The following is a 15937-nucleotide window of genomic DNA, read 5'->3' as shown; positions in this document are numbered from 1 at the left end:
TATTTAGTCAACATTACAAGGCTTTCCTCTAGTGATGGAGAGTTGGGAAATTCTATTAAGATAATGGGAAAGGGTTTGTTTTTGGCACTTTGAAATAAAGGAATATTAGGGTGGATAAGATATCTTCTAATTAATGGTGTATGTTATATTGCACCTGGATTTAGCCATGTTTGCCAAGTTTGCAGAGAAGAATTTCTTAGCCTTTGCCATCTTGTAGGATAAAGGGGCCAGAGAGGATTAAAAAGTGTGAGGACTCTGAGAATTGTTTTGTTATGATGCAGATGGAAGAGGAGCCAGAGAAAACCCTATTGAATCATATCCCAAAATATTCCTCCACTTTTTTTAACACCCTGTGTATATATTACTGTACTTATATACCTATAATTATTATGCAAGAAGCTGATGAGAACTTTTGATGTGAGGACACTGAGAATTATTGTTACGATGCAGATGGAAGAGTTACCAGAGTCGTGTCTTCTGATGCTTGAGCTATTGTCGGAGCTGGTCTGTGACAACAACTGGAGCCCCAGACAGGCTGATGTCCTGGAGTTACACTCTGTCTGGGACAGTCTTAAGCCTCCCATCCAGGATTTGTTTGGTCCTTTTCCTGTCTGCCTTGAGGTAAGTACAACATTCCAAGTTCGGTTCATTTAATGTTATCAGTGTATGTTATTAAGGAAACATTGTATGTTGCATTAAATAATAAGTAAATCTAAAGAAAACATATTCACTATATTTTGAAAAATGAGATAAAGATTGTTTGGATGGTTGAAGGAGAAGAGCCTGTTTGAAGCTACCAACTGGTGTTCAGTGTACATGAGAGCCCTGAACCTGGTGACTGCTCTGGTCACACATTCCTCCTCCAACACACGGGAACTGGGCTTCGACTTTCTGTACCAGCACGAGAAGTTCATCTGTGACATATTTGAGTTTGTGAGTACATTTCTGAACAAGTTGTATTTGAAATTGGGAGCCGTTTATTAATTCATTCATAAGACAGAATGCTATAGATGAGCCACTTTGAAAGCGACCTGCGCGAAGATGTCTTGTGCATAGGGGGAGGAAGGAGCTGGAGCTCGACCACCCCCTCTTTCACTGCTCAATCTATTTCCTTTACAAGACACAAGTGGGAACCGAGTGCTTTGCTTCCCTGCGTTAGTGTTTTGGAGCATCACGCTATGTTTTGTTATTCTCATTGTGGAATAACATATATTGTTGTTAAATATTATTATTTATGTTAAGAATAGTCATTGCGTCTATTTAATATGTTGGTATTATTAAGAAGTATTTTAACAATAATATGTTTATTGGTAACAGCTGTTATTATTCTTACTAGGTTTGTAAAACAGCTTTTGTGTAACACAGATCCTACATGTGGTAAAGTGGCGACTGAGGAGTGGTTGGTAAGGAATGTGGAGGGGGAAGTGAGTCCACACTTCTTTTCACTCTCCACATCTCTTTCTCTCTCACTCCCCCCTCTCCCGCACTCTTCATTTAACAGGTCGTTATCAAAGCGGCTCATCTATAGTGTGTCTAAATCTTATTAAAAAGTAGTAACTTTTTAGTGATAGAAAGCTTTATAATAACCAGCATATTAACGTTTCTTGGTTTTGGTTAAAGTAAATCATTATTTATTCCAGAAAAATCAACCTGGTTTTGATCATATAACTTTTGTAAAAATTCACTGGTTGCTGATATTGTAATGAGTTTTCAACAAATTAATGCAATAATAGTTTATGCTCAGCATCTTTTGGTTTATTAGTTTCTGGTTTTATTATTTAATACAATGAATTTTTAAGATTTGTTTACACTCTGATAATATCTTTAATAAACACTATGATAAAAGTATTAGATATTATTTCGGTTTAGTGATAAGTGGAGTTTTACAGTTATTAATAATCGTACAATATCAATCCTCATCATAAAAGAGTTGTATGAATCCTGAAACATAAAATCTAAATCTTCTTGTGTGTTTACAGAAAGACGATTCACTGAAAGAAACAGCTCTAGAGCTGGTGTCAGCAGCACTAAGGCTTCTCTGGCACGTCATACAAGCCGTAGTGCCGTGGAACTGGAAACTGAAGACTACTCTGGGAAGGATTCTGGTAAGTTTATGGTTGTTATTCGTGGTTAACAAAAAAAGATAAAACTTGGAAAGCATATAGCTTTATAATTTTTTAAAGAAAATTTGTTAGATAACATAAGTTTCTATATAAGACACCATAGGCATCACGTTGAATATTACCAATTTAACGCCATTAATTTTCAAGGCAGCTGGACAAATTTACCTTACTGCACATTTAACACAATCATTTTCACATGGGAAATCGTCTCCACAAGATGAGCCTGGAGACACGTCTTAAACATTGAGGTTCAAACAAGAAACACCACTGAACACTCGGGGAGTCTGGGCCTGAAGTCAAGAAAAAAGGAAATGGGTTAGCAATTATCAGTTTTTTTTATCCTTATTCTGCTTGTCTTCATAGACCACTGGCCTGTGCAAGGATTGTATAAAACAAAATGAGAAGGAAAGTTGATACAGTTCAAGGTCATGGTACTGATAAAAAGTGCAATGGTCACAGACAGGATTTGGACCTGCGCTTTCTCTAACTAAGACCCAAAGTCTGACTTCATAGACCGGTCTGCCATCGGCACTCCCGATTTACACATTTTAGTTTTACATATATTTGATGTCCTGTTTCAGGTGAAAGTGAAGCAATATGTGGCGACCGTGGTAGACCTGTTGGGAGACCCGGACTCGCTACTCAAACGGAGAGCTCTAGCTCAGAATCAGAAGTTTCCGTTACCAGAGCTGAAAGGAAAAGACATGCACTTGGAGCTACAGCAACTCCAATCTAGGTTGTTATATAATCAATTTTCATATGATTAAAATTTTGTTTGAGCATTATGTTCTTCAGAACATAATTGGCTGATGTATTATTAATGCAGTTTCAGCCTATGAGGTCATAGATTTAGTTTAGATTCTACCACAACTTTGTTCTCTCTGGTTTAGAACTGACAAGTGAAAGTCAAGTTAGATACAAGATTTTTATTAGAATGTCATTAACAAGAGGTTCAGGCTTATTCAGTTGAATCAACCACTCTAACACCTGTAAGGTTTGAATAAAAAATTAAACATTTAGATTGATTGTTTGGTCAGATAATGAATTAGTGGGTATATATCAATACTACAATAAAATAATTCGATCAGTTCATTAATATTTTAAGTAAAATAAATCATATCAAATCACAAATTGTTATTTTAGATGGTTTTCAAGTGTTCGTTTATCAACAAATATTCAGATTAAAATTACATTTTTAAATGTATTTTTGAATGTGTGTTTTTTAAACTAATTTGTATAACTGTAATAATTGGAAATTGGCTTGAGAAAAATTTTTGTTGTTCATTTGGAACAAGAATATTATTACTATTGTATTTAATAACAGTAAATGAAAATAACAATTCTATATAGCTTCTATGTATATTTTAAAATAATTAATATCCCTGTCTTCAGGAAGTTTAAAATAAATACGTTGAAATAAATAAACATAAATAAGAAGACACTATACTGAAGGAAAATAATTATATCCTGACTATAATTAAACATGGGTGTATTAAAGCAAGATTCATTTTCAGCTGGTAACTTGTTTATCCCTTACTTTCAATGTTATCGATTGCTTACATGTAAATGAAGCAGTTAAAAAGTAAAGAATGTCTTATTTTACGTGGCAATTTTAGAATTTATATACTCCCTAACACTTAACCTGGTATTAAACACCGTAATATACATTGTATCTTCTGCTGTAGACTGCTGGGTATGTTGGTGGAGAGCCTGAGTGTGCTGACAGAGACATGTCCTCTACACAGTGACCTGTTGTCAGCTGACAGGCTGGGACTGCCCATGTTCGTAATACATTTTGTATCTTCTGCTGTAGACTGCTGGGTATGTTGGTGGAGAGCCTGAGTGTGCTGACAGAGACATGTCCTCTACACAGTGACCTGTTGTCAGCTGACAGGCTGGGACTGCCCATGTTCGTAATACATTTTGTATCTTCTGCTGTAGACTGCTGGGTATGTTGGTGGAGAGCCTGAGTGTGCTGACAGAGACATGCCCTCTACACAGTGACCTGTTGTCAGCTGACAGACTGGGACTGCCCATGTTCGTAATATATATGTTGTTTGTTCTGCTGTAGACTGCTGGGTATGTTGGTGGAGAGCCTGAGTGTGCTGACAGAGACATGTCCTCTACACAGTGACCTGTTGTCAGCTGACAGACTGGGACTGCCCATGTTCGTAATACATTTTGTATCTTCTACTGTAGACTGCTGGGTATGTTGGTGGAGAGCCTGAGTGTGCTGACAGAGACATGTCCTCTACACAGTGACCTGTTGTCAGCTGACAGACTGGGACTACCCATGTTCGTAATATATATGTTGTTTGTTCTGCTGTAGACTGCTGGGTATGTTGGTGGAGAGCCTGAATGTGCTGACAGAGACATGTCCTCTACACAGTGACCTGTTGTCAGCTGACAGGCTGGAACTACCCATGTTCATAATACATTTTGTATCTTCTGCTGTAGACTGCTGGGTATGTTGGTGGAGAGCCTGAGTGTGCTGACAGAGACATGTCCTCTACACAGTGACCTGTTGTCAGCTGACAGGCTGGAACTGCCCATGTTCGTAATACATTTTGTATCTTCTGCTGTAGACTGCTGGGTATGTTGGTGGAGAGCCTGAGTGTGCTGACAGAGACATGTCCTCTACACAGTGACCTGTTGTCAGCTGACAGGCTGGGACTGCCCATGTTCGTAATACATTTTGTATCTTCTGCTGTAGACTGCTGGGTATGTTGGTGGAGAGCCTGAGTGTGCTGACAGAGACATGTCCTCTACACAGTGATCTGTTGTCAGCTGACAGGCTGGAACTGCCCATGTTCGTAATACATTTTGTATCTTCTGTTGTAGACTGCTGGGTATGTTGGTGGAGAGCCTGAGTGTGCTGACAGAGACATGTCCTCTACACAGTGATCTGTTGTCAGCTGACAGGCTGGGACTGCCCATGTTCGTAATACATTTTGTATCTTCTGCTTTAGACTGCTGGGTATGTTGGTGGAGAGCCTGAGTGTGCTGACAGAGACATGTCCTCTACACAGTGACCTGTTGTCAGCTGACATGCTGGGACTGCCCATGTTCGTAATACATTTTGTATTTTCTGCTTTAGACTGCTGGGTATGTTGGTGGAGAGCCTGAGTGTGCTGACAGAGACATGCCCTCTACACAGTGACCTGTTGTCAGCTGACAGGCTGGGACTGCCCATGTTCAGGCTGAGGCTGCTAGTGGAGCCGAGGCCACCTGCCGAGACTGGGCCAGAGTATCACACTCTCGTCAATCTCATCAACCTCACTGCCAAGAGGCTTGCTTCAGTATGTTCATTTTTTCAATACAAACCTTTTATATTTTCTGTATAGTTGGCAACATTTTTGGTTGGGTGTGATAGAAATGAAGTCTTTTGAGTTACTGTTGTCTTTTAGTTCAAAAAAAGTAGTCCAAATTTCAATTAGTTTTGTGTTTGATAGCTGACTAATAGCTAAAAAATATTGCAAGAATTATTTTAAAACATCTAAAATTGTGCTGAAGATAATTTGGCTGCTGGTGAATTACCGTGCATTTAGAGATATTAAAACTTCTAGTTTTGCAATAGTTAAGTTTGTTTTCTATTCAATATTTTGGTTTCTTGTTTTCTATGGAAGAATAATAACAAACAAATTTTTTAAAAGTTCTGGCAGTATTACATGTAGACTCACCTTATAAACAGGCTTGCTGTACTGTTATATCTGCATGCTATCTCTCACATTGTAATATGAAACGTCGATAAAAGAATAGCACTGGTTTTTGATTGATTTTTCACGTGACAAGCAATACAATTCACTTCCCTATGTTTATAAATGAATACATTTATGATTCCTATACATTCACAGCATTTATTGTGAATTATAATGTACACAATAAACTAAAATAAGACAACACGGATATTCCTGTAAGCCGCAATTACCACAATTGTGATGGTGTGGACATATTGGTATGCCATACTTTAAAGGATAATAACATATATGATTACTGTCATATGATTATGAGGCTTTATTTGTACCAAGTCAATGAAGTGTAATGAAGTAAGTTTGACAAAGGGCGCTCCCCTCCTCCTGCCACAGAGTGAAGGTCGTTTATAAATACTTCCTTGGTAAGCGGAATAAGTATAGAGCGTGCACCGGGCATTTCAAAGGCCTTTTGTGAACTAAAACACTGTCCTAGAGACAATCTATAATATTGGATATACCTGTATTTGGCGTTTTGGTCAAAGTCTACGGTGTGGGAAGGGCTAAATTTTATGCTATGATTCCAAAAATATATAGTTATTCTAAATTTTACCTCAAAACTTATTTGTTACATGGCTTTGTGTGAAAAAGCATCTGCAGTTACTTTGTTCGAAAATAGTTTATTTTTAAAGAAATAATATTTTTCATGGGTAACATAATCTTATGACTGCATTTATACTAATGTAAGTATGACAGCAAAAACAAAAATAAAATAAAATAACACATTCGAAATCTTCCTTATTTACACATAAAACCGTGTTGTACAATATCTACAGGGTGTCCCACGAGTAACCCGCCAAACTTCTCAGTTGGTTTTCTCTCATCAAAATGATGAAAACAGTTCATGTAAACATCATATGAATTTCATATTATTTTTTTTGTATGTATTTATTTAATTAAACATTAATTTTTAAAACTGTGTTTGTTTATTATTAGACTATTTTACATTATTCTCTTCGGAATTAAATTCTTAAAAAGTTTTGGTTAAAAAGTTTGTGTGTTATTATTTATTTAATAAAGTTAATGTACTTCAAATCTAAACAAAGTATATTTTACGAGACTGAATTTTACATATTTTGTCTGATATCTCAGAAATGGGTGGTCTACCAGGTCTGGGACATATTTTATTCAATTTTTCAGTTCAGTTGACATAAAATCAAATAAATTTAATAACTATCTTTACGCCATAAAAACATCAGTTTTGCTTTATTTCCATCTCTTCCTGGAAAATCTGGCAAAATCATTCGCTAGCCATAGTTTGCTAACTAAGTGTTTCCGGACATATGTTTATATGAACTTTTTTATTATTTTGATGAGAGGAAACCAAATGAGAAGTTTGTCGGGTTACTCGTTGGACACCCTGTATAAAGTTTCATCTTTCACTCACTAGTATAAGAGTCACGGGAATCCACCCTGTGTTTGCACCCCCCTGTCAAACTGGTCTGGTATAGTGTATGACTAGATGGTAGCACTTAGGGTGAACTCCACAATTACATCCAGGGCAAAAGAAATTGGTTTTTTCCAAGTTCTTACACTCACATACAGCACACAAGCGACAGTTTGTTTTGGGGAGTTTCACGAGTTCATGAGAAGGGAGGGCCAAGGATATCACCAGGTGGAACAACAACTTCTCTATCTGACTCACAATATTGTGAGAGAACACTTATTAGGAAATCACATCTTCTACATGGCCTTTCAGTGTTGTTTTTATACAAAATGTATACAAAAGTTTGTCTTAGACAAAGGGTGAAGGACAGCTTTTTGGCCCAAGGGGTCATTACCATCAGAGAAAAATAGCGAACCAGAATAATGAAAGTAAAACGCATAACTAGATTCACTGTTGTTGCAAACTTTAAATTCAATGTTCAATGCTATACATATCTTTTGTTTAGGCTTAAAATGTGTAGTGACATTTTTATTTATCACATCAATATAAGGCCTTACTTTCTTCCAAATGTCATGGTCAGGATGTTTTACTGGTGGGTTTGGAGTTAGGTTGAGATATAGCATAGAGTTAATAAGTTGAAAACATATCAACGTCAACACTAAATCAAACGGACCTTTGGCGACGAATATTCTTTTCATCCCAGCTGTAGGGTTAACAATGCTTTCACGTTGTGTACATCAGAAAACTTAATAAATAGTTATGATAGTATAAGAACCAAGAGTCAGTAGGTATTGCAAGCTGAGCCAGATCAAACTTTAATACTCTAATGTTAAATTAAAATAGTATCCAATTAATTTGCAGAATCTTCGGATATCTCCACGCAACAGTGGCACACATCTGGGGCTAGCTAGCAAGTCTGCCTCTGATGACAAGCCCAGTGATACTACTAAAGACTCAACCTGTGTACAAGTGAGTGTTTATGCATTCTTCTCCATTATTTGTTTTTATATTTAAATATGCTTTAACTATAGAAGTGAAGAGTGGTACATACAAAGCACCGTTAATTTTTTTATGTATTAATATTTGTAGTATTCTCGTCTTAATTAACCCTTTAAGTGCCTTTGCTATGTTATCTTCTTAAATTGCCAGCTTAGTTTTTGTGTATTTGCAAGCTTTTCGGGAAAAGATTTTGTTTAATAACCACTTGATAGATTTTCGTAATTTTTGTTTTTTGGCAATATAATGAAGAATATAATACATATTTTTTTGGTGAATATAAAATACAATAATTTTGTGTAAGTGTTAGTGTAAAAATGTTGTATGTTTGCATAAACTTTTAAGATTTTTAAATGGTCTATGTGTATTATTTTTTAGCTGTACCACGTTAAAGGCCATGAAATTATAAACAAAAATAATTTTTAATGTATTTTTAAGTAAAATAAATTTATAAAAAACACTAGTGCTTGATCACGAGCATCATCCAGCCTGCTACTGAGAAACATTGAGCAGTACAAAATAACACTACTTACACAATAAACTAATGTATACAATACATTGTCAAACTCTCATATACTTGGCAACAATACCGGAAACAATAAAACAAACAAAAGCTTGTTACTATTGAAACATCCAAATATCAATATTGACCTTATTTCACTAATAAATGTAAATTGCTATTTTGCTTTATGATTTGTTTTTACATCAAAACACAATTACAGAACAAAGTAAACAGTATTACTAGCCAAACACGTAAATCGTAATTTATCATCTGATAGACCATAACAACATCGTAGTAAATAATCATTACAAAGACGTATGAGGAAGTAAACTAAGAAAATTGGTATTAATCGATACATATTGATTACTATATGGTTACTTTGATTTTTCAATTATGTACTATATTAAATATCATCAACTACGGATTATCCAGTCGATCAAAGCCGGAAATTTACTAGGTTTTTACTGCACCAGATGTGGTGACGCTACGGTACTCAAAGAGTACTATTTATAAACAGTCCAAGCAAAACAAACTACTACTTATATCTCATTTGTGCTTGGCCCCTTACATTCGATCTACTATTTCATTTGATTAGAATTCCTACATAAATACAGGGTCATCGAAAAATGTGGATGTGATTTTAATTAATAATTTTTCATTGGGTTGACTATGAAGTTGTAACTCTGCACATGGGGAGGCCCCATCTTGACATGCATCTTCTCTGCTTGGTGGATTCTAGAGATGGTACACTTTGCGTGGTCGCCAAGCAGCTCTGACTTAACGCCTTTGGACTGTGTTTATACTGATTATGTCTAGCGGGCTAACATAGAAACCTATTAAACTATGTAACAAACAAGATTTTCTATATCATTTGGTGCAAAAAAATAAAACTATCTTTTAACAGCCTTATTTATTAATGTTTAAAATCATGTCTAACCGTTTTCGTTGACCTTGTTTATCATGAATAATTGAAAATCCAGCTGTAATGAGTTATTCTTAAATCAGATGTGACATTTGTCCATATTTAATGAGTTTCTTTCATAAAATGCTTTTTACCTTTAATTTCTGATCAAAGAATAATATAACTTATACCAAAATACGTTTAAAATCTTACACAATATGATGACAGTTGATAAAATTCACTTATAATGCTTATTTAAATTAATGTTGTTTAGGTCTTTTCAATACAAAGTATATTTTAAAACAAAAGAGATTTTTTTAACCTTATTCTGCCCATCCTAATGGGCCACTGGCGTGTGCAAAGATCTTATCAAACTGAATAAGAAGGAGATTTGGTTCAGTATAAGGTTGGCAGAACTGATAGAAAGAGCAACACTGACAGGATTTGAACCTGCACTGACACTAACACAGATCTAACGTTTGAAGCCTTACATTGTGAGACCACTGGCTCTCCAACTACAATATTTCCGAACTGCAGCTACATCCACCTTTACATTCACAAAATACTGGAGGAACATACGAGTAGTAATATTCATACATGTTCTGTTGTTTGTTGCCAATTACCTCTTAAAATTATACTAGACCCATCTTTAAATAAATTTGTAATCCTCCAAAAATATTACCTGTAATGTGCAGATGTTTGGGAAGGATGACATCTACTTTGCTGCCAAGTTGTCGACCTGCAGCCAGACTGAACTGAAGTTGGTTCTGGAGCTGACAGTCCACTATATGATCTCCAACACTCTCCTGACCATTCTGTCCGACCAAATGGGCTTTCACCAGTCCATCGTCTTCCTTAGAGATCTCTCCACAGAAGCTGTGAGTTGTAGTCATAACAGTTTTAATATAGTCTAACCAAATACTCATGTCGTTATCATTAATACAATTCAATAGACATTTTCATAAATACCTTGTATCTATCTTTGCTTGTTTGGTTGTGTTTCTTTTTTCTATTCATTTGTTACCTTAAATTACTTGAATAAAAATTCTAATATAATTATAGTTTTACAATAGCATAAAAATATTTTACATAATTCTCTATTAATTAATGAAAGAAAAGTCACAATTATCCAATAATTTAATTTTTATAAACGCGGCTTTTCAACATGAAAGATGCCATTGTCAGATGTGAATCAACAATTTGAAATAATATAAATATTTTACATTTAAAAATAATTATCAGCTGAATAAAGCTTAATGCAAGATTTGTTTAATTAAAAGTAAAATAAAATAAATATTAATATATGTATAAAAGTTGGGGTCAAAAAGAATTTTGTTATATTTTAAAGGAAGGGTGAATTTTGAATCGGTCCAAAATCATTGTTTAATATTTTATCTTTGTTTTTGTATGTATTGTTTCATAAGCGTCAAGTTCTTCTTGTCTATGGACTTTTTAAATAGTGTGAAATTTTTAAGAATGTGATTTGTTCCTAACGCATGTTTGGCAATAGTTGATTTTTGAGTTTGTCCTTATTTATAATATGTTTTGTGTTCTCGGTGGCATCTTTGATGTTGAAAGGCCATGAAAGGAATTGTGACTTTTCTTTCATCAATTAATAGAAAGTAGTGTATTCCAATAAAAAGAGCTCCTCCTTCAATGAAATGTTACGTAATGTTTTTAATTATACGAGAGAATGGTTTAAAACCCATCTGGATTTCCGAACTACCAATACAGAGACCATACAAGACTGCAGATGTTCTTGGCCGAACAATTGATAATCAATGGCTTGTGTCATCCAATACATCCAATTATTTACGTATAAAGTAAAAAAATTTTGATATTTGTGCTACAGCAAAATTATTAATTTATATGAATATATCAAATTATATTAACGAGTTGATATTAACTTGGTTAGTGGATTGAGAACAACTGCCTGAGCAACACATATTTTAGTAATCAACTGTTTTAAATTTAAAAAAATACTATCATAAGATTGACATTGAGATGTTGGAAGCACGTGGGGTAGAGCCTTATAATTGGATACATTGCAAATTCACAAAAGGCACACAGAGTTTTGGAGCTATTAGTTGATACCAAAATAATAGTTTTAGATACCTAAATCCACTATACTAGATCTAGAATACAACTAGAATCCACCATCTGTTTGCTATACCTTTTTCTAGAACTAAAATATTAGCCAACTCTATTATTGTCTCAATGATGCTGCTTTACAATTCAATGGCTCAACATTTAGATATTTTTAACAATAGTTTAAGTGAGTTCAAAAGGGTATTTTTAACTGTGCTTGTTATATAAATATTTATAAGCATAATTATATAAACCATAGTTTGGCATAACTTATATACCGTAACTTTTCATTCTATTTAATAAGTGACTGTATCCTTGTTTATAGTTGATTTTTTTATTAATTTGTATATATAATATTTGTATGAAATATGTTGTTTTGAGTTCATTAGTTTTTGTTATGAATACTTTTTCTTGTTTACAAGTGGTAGTTTTTAGTATTTCTCTGTTGTAATTAGGTTTTTTTTTACCTGTAACAGTGCATGTAAATAAATTTAAAAAATCAAGAAATTCTTTTAATAATATACTAAATGGATAAAGATCAAGATACTTCAAATTATTTTCTAAAGCCTGTAGGACTCCATTGACTAGTAACAAGTCATTATAGGGCAACAAATGTTTGTTGGGATGTTAAGATGCTGTAGTTCCTTTGTATTGTTAAAAAGAATTAATTCATTTTCCAATTCATTAAGATCAAATAATACACTGATTTTAATAATAACCAAAACTAATGGTATTTCTTCAATTGTATTGAAAAAGGAAATATAGATTAATTGGGGAAGCATTTGAATTCCTCAAAATATGTTTATGGCAAATAAAAATCTTTCTCCAAACATCATCAGAGACAAATTGCTTCCAAATACTATTCTCACATTGTGTGTTTGTATGTTGGACAGAAAACGTTCTCAGAGTATGCTCAGAGACTTTGCTATGGGAGGGAAACCAACATGCTTTGGACACCAGAGCCCATCAACCTTGGGAACTACAAGCCTCTGACCTGGGGCCACTCTGACCGGAGTGAGATGGAGGACTCTGTGTCTCTTGGATGTGCATTGTGTGAGTAACATCAACAAGTAACAGTTCAACATCATCATACGTTATTTACAACAAATAATGTTCCTCCCTCCACCCTATGTTGTGGACCACACTGGGTAGCAACAACGTCATGTTTCATGATCACTATATCACATTTAAAAATAAACAATAATAAAATTGTGTCAGGCTTCAAGTGCATGATCAACCCCTCTATTGGGTTTTTGACAATTACCACTTTAGTTATCTGGAATCTGTTTTCAAAGAAACATATCTTTTATTTCTGTAATAAGTTCATATTTTGATTTTTAAATAACTAAAAATGAGATTGGTGTTCAAGGGACAAATATTTAAACCTTTTTATATTGGGTGATTTAAGAAATGTCCTTTCAAGTTATGTGGCGAACACTGTTGGCAATTCATGTTTCTTTATTACTTTCCCTTACAACGTAGAATATAAACAAATTTTGTTACGTCTGTTCAAGACGTAAAGGGAAGGGAAGAAGAAGAAATCATTAGTGGCCAGCTATACTGGACATCCATCCTAGGGAACAGAGCAAATTACTAAATATGACAGAGTTGGCAAATGAATGGCCCTTGGCCAATAGTGACCATCTGAACGGAAAGTTTTAAAGTACTTTTAATTTTTTTTTTATTAAAGGAAATATACTATTTTACTAAAAGATTTATTTTTAAATGTTTATGCATATTTTAACCTAAAATAGAAATGATTTTCTTTTGGGTTTGTTTTTATACAAAATTAAGTAATTTACAACATTTTGGAAAGAATTATTTTGCTTTGTTCCTTAATACAAACAACATTTAGGTCAAAAGTGGTAGAAAAATTATTTATTTTAAACTTAAGATTATAATAATTAAAAAAAATATAAATTAAATTTCTTTGGTACTTTAATAATTAATCAATGTCTCCCTCCATATTATTCTTCGGGTAATAAAATTATAACAAGAATAAAATAAATATAGCTACATTGTGAATCAATAGTATAATATACCAAGTAAACAAAGATCATAACTTGCTATATATAGAAACAACTATGTAGTGAGCAAAATGTCAACACGATCAAACAGCTAGCTGTTTATGCAAACAGATATTCACCTAGAAATATTGTAAGGAATTCTGATTTATAAAATATTTTATTTACTCTTATATTTTTTTAGTTTGTTTTTTTTTTAAAGGAGAGGCGGATCCCCTTATTTATAAGGGGGACTTATTTTTATTATAGCTACTAGGATAATTATAAATGGCTTTTTGTAAATATTTATAAATAACTAATAATTAAAACTTGTAAAACAGGGGTTTTACAAGGATTGTTTGTAGCATAATTCAAGTGTGAAACGGCAAAATCAAAATTTTGATATGTTTCAGTGCCTGAAGCTGACTCTGATGAATCTTTGACTTCTCGGAGGTCTGCTTCACCCTCAACAACTAAAGAACAGTTCTCCAAGAAGTTGAAACTAAACACGACTAGGGGGCCGTTGAGTCTGGGACATTTCCTCCCTTCAGGTCTCGAGTTCGATCAATCCTTTGAACCTAGAAGAAAGGGTAGGAAAAATATCAGTTTCCAACAGTCCACAACAGACGAGGAGATCAACCCAGACTTCATTCTGTTCTGCAATCACATTCTAAAGCAAATGTTTGGTATGCATGGCTTCGACGAGAGGTCGTTGAGAGCTGGTTTATGACCCTGAAATTCAATGCAGTCAAACGTAAAGTAATTAACTATTGTATTAAATACAGTTTATAAGCCTAAATTACCATCCCAGATTTTTATAAATTTAATGTAGATAAAGTTCATTTAGAAACCAAAATATGTATTTTTCTATGACAAAAATTATAATTTTGCCTCATTTTCATGGAAGGTCTGATATTACGTTTTACAGTGAGTATTTTTCTTAAATTTATGGTGTAATGAATGGTGGTCCTTTTCATCTAGTTCTGATTTGTACAACGTTTTTTTTACTGTTTTATTCATTTTTATTGTATTTTAGCTATTAGGATATTTATATGTGATTTTTACAGTAATGGTTGTCATTTTGTTTTAATATACTTTCTGTCCACTGTTCATAAAACAGTTATGTAAATACATTTTTTTACAAAAGGTTCATCAGTGTTTCTTTTTCAAACCCATTTGCTCTTCTCCATATTTAACTCTTAGCGCTTGTAACAAAACAATGTCATTCTCTTCTCAGTTTGCAGGGCTGTTATGGGTAGCCATGGCTGATATCTGTGTCAGCTCGAAGATTTATGACCACGTCCTGTCCTTCAGCTCGCCAGGCCACTCGTAATGGCCCTCGCTGTTTTCTATTCAGCTCCTCATGCCACTATATGTGGTTCATTGTATTGCACCGTTATAAAATTAAATACCTATCCAACATCTCGACCAAATAAAGAGCTAAATTAATATTTCATTATTTGCAGTACATACCATAGCAATACTGTTGATTTTTATCCGAGTGTCAAACATCAAAATACAAAAAATTAGTTTATATTCGTCGATATTAGTGATCTACTTTACACATTGTATTTTTATATTACAAGTATAAATACTTTTAAATTAGTTCAAAGCACAACTTAAATTACTTTGTATGTTTGCAAGAAAATAATAAGTAACCAATCAAAATAAATTTTTAGCCTAAAGCTACTTAACACTGTAAAGGTTTAAAAATTAGATTTAAATCCAGTCATTTAAATAGTTGAAGGTCAAATATTGTGATTTAAATTGAAGTTGCAATGATGAACACTTTTACGCAATTGTCGAATGGAGACACTAAACCCAACTGGCTACTAGCAGCGTCTGGCGAGCTGGGAGAACATCTACCTGAGATTTCTTTGGAGCTGAGGCCGATTTGGAAAACTTCTGGAACAAGGAAAATGACATGTGTGACTGTAAACGTAATACAGTAGTTTTTGTGAAGTACTAAGGACCCTTATTACAAAACCATTGTGTGTAGAACGGCAAGCTGGTAGCATACCAGAGGTGCAAGATAAATTTAAGATGTATTTCTTACACTTCCATATTGTCTATTTTTTGAAATTTCACAAATCTCGGTGTCTGTGATTTTAAGAAACACAAACTAACGAAGAAAATGGGATTCAAAATGTTAACTGTCTACTGTTGAATGCTCCAGAGAAACCAAAGA

The 15937-nt window shown here is 34.0% G+C and overlaps 2 protein-coding genes across 2 annotated transcripts in view; both read left to right on the top strand.

Annotated features, from left to right (window-relative positions):
• The window catches only part of LOC124361776 (nucleoporin Nup188), a 42986-nt gene extending 38944 nt beyond the window's left edge, over positions 1-4042 (top strand). The window contains exons 21-25 of the mRNA XM_046815746.1: positions 451-621; positions 775-933; positions 1980-2105; positions 2705-2859; positions 3809-4042. Coding sequence (XP_046671702.1) covers positions 451-621; positions 775-933; positions 1980-2105; positions 2705-2859; positions 3809-3965 — 768 coding nt within the window. The 3' untranslated portion in view covers positions 3966-4042. The remainder of the gene's footprint in view (positions 1-450; positions 622-774; positions 934-1979; positions 2106-2704; positions 2860-3808) is intronic.
• A 1159-nt stretch (positions 4043-5201) lies between these two features.
• LOC124361775 lies at positions 5202-14899 on the top strand. Its single transcript, XM_046815745.1, has 5 exons — positions 5202-5422; positions 8121-8228; positions 10354-10536; positions 12640-12799; positions 14163-14899. Exons 1-5 carry the CDS (start codon positions 5231-5233, stop codon positions 14477-14479), a joined length of 960 nt encoding a protein of 319 aa, XP_046671701.1. The 5' UTR covers positions 5202-5230; the 3' UTR covers positions 14480-14899.
• Positions 14900-15937: the final 1038 nt, after the last annotated feature.

Source organism: Homalodisca vitripennis, chromosome 5 (genome assembly GCF_021130785.1).
Source record: "Homalodisca vitripennis isolate AUS2020 chromosome 5, UT_GWSS_2.1, whole genome shotgun sequence".
NCBI classification, from domain to species: Eukaryota; Metazoa; Arthropoda; class Insecta; order Hemiptera; family Cicadellidae; genus Homalodisca; species Homalodisca vitripennis.
Note: the sequence above shows the minus strand (reverse complement) of the source record. Positions and strands in the feature narration are given on the sequence as shown.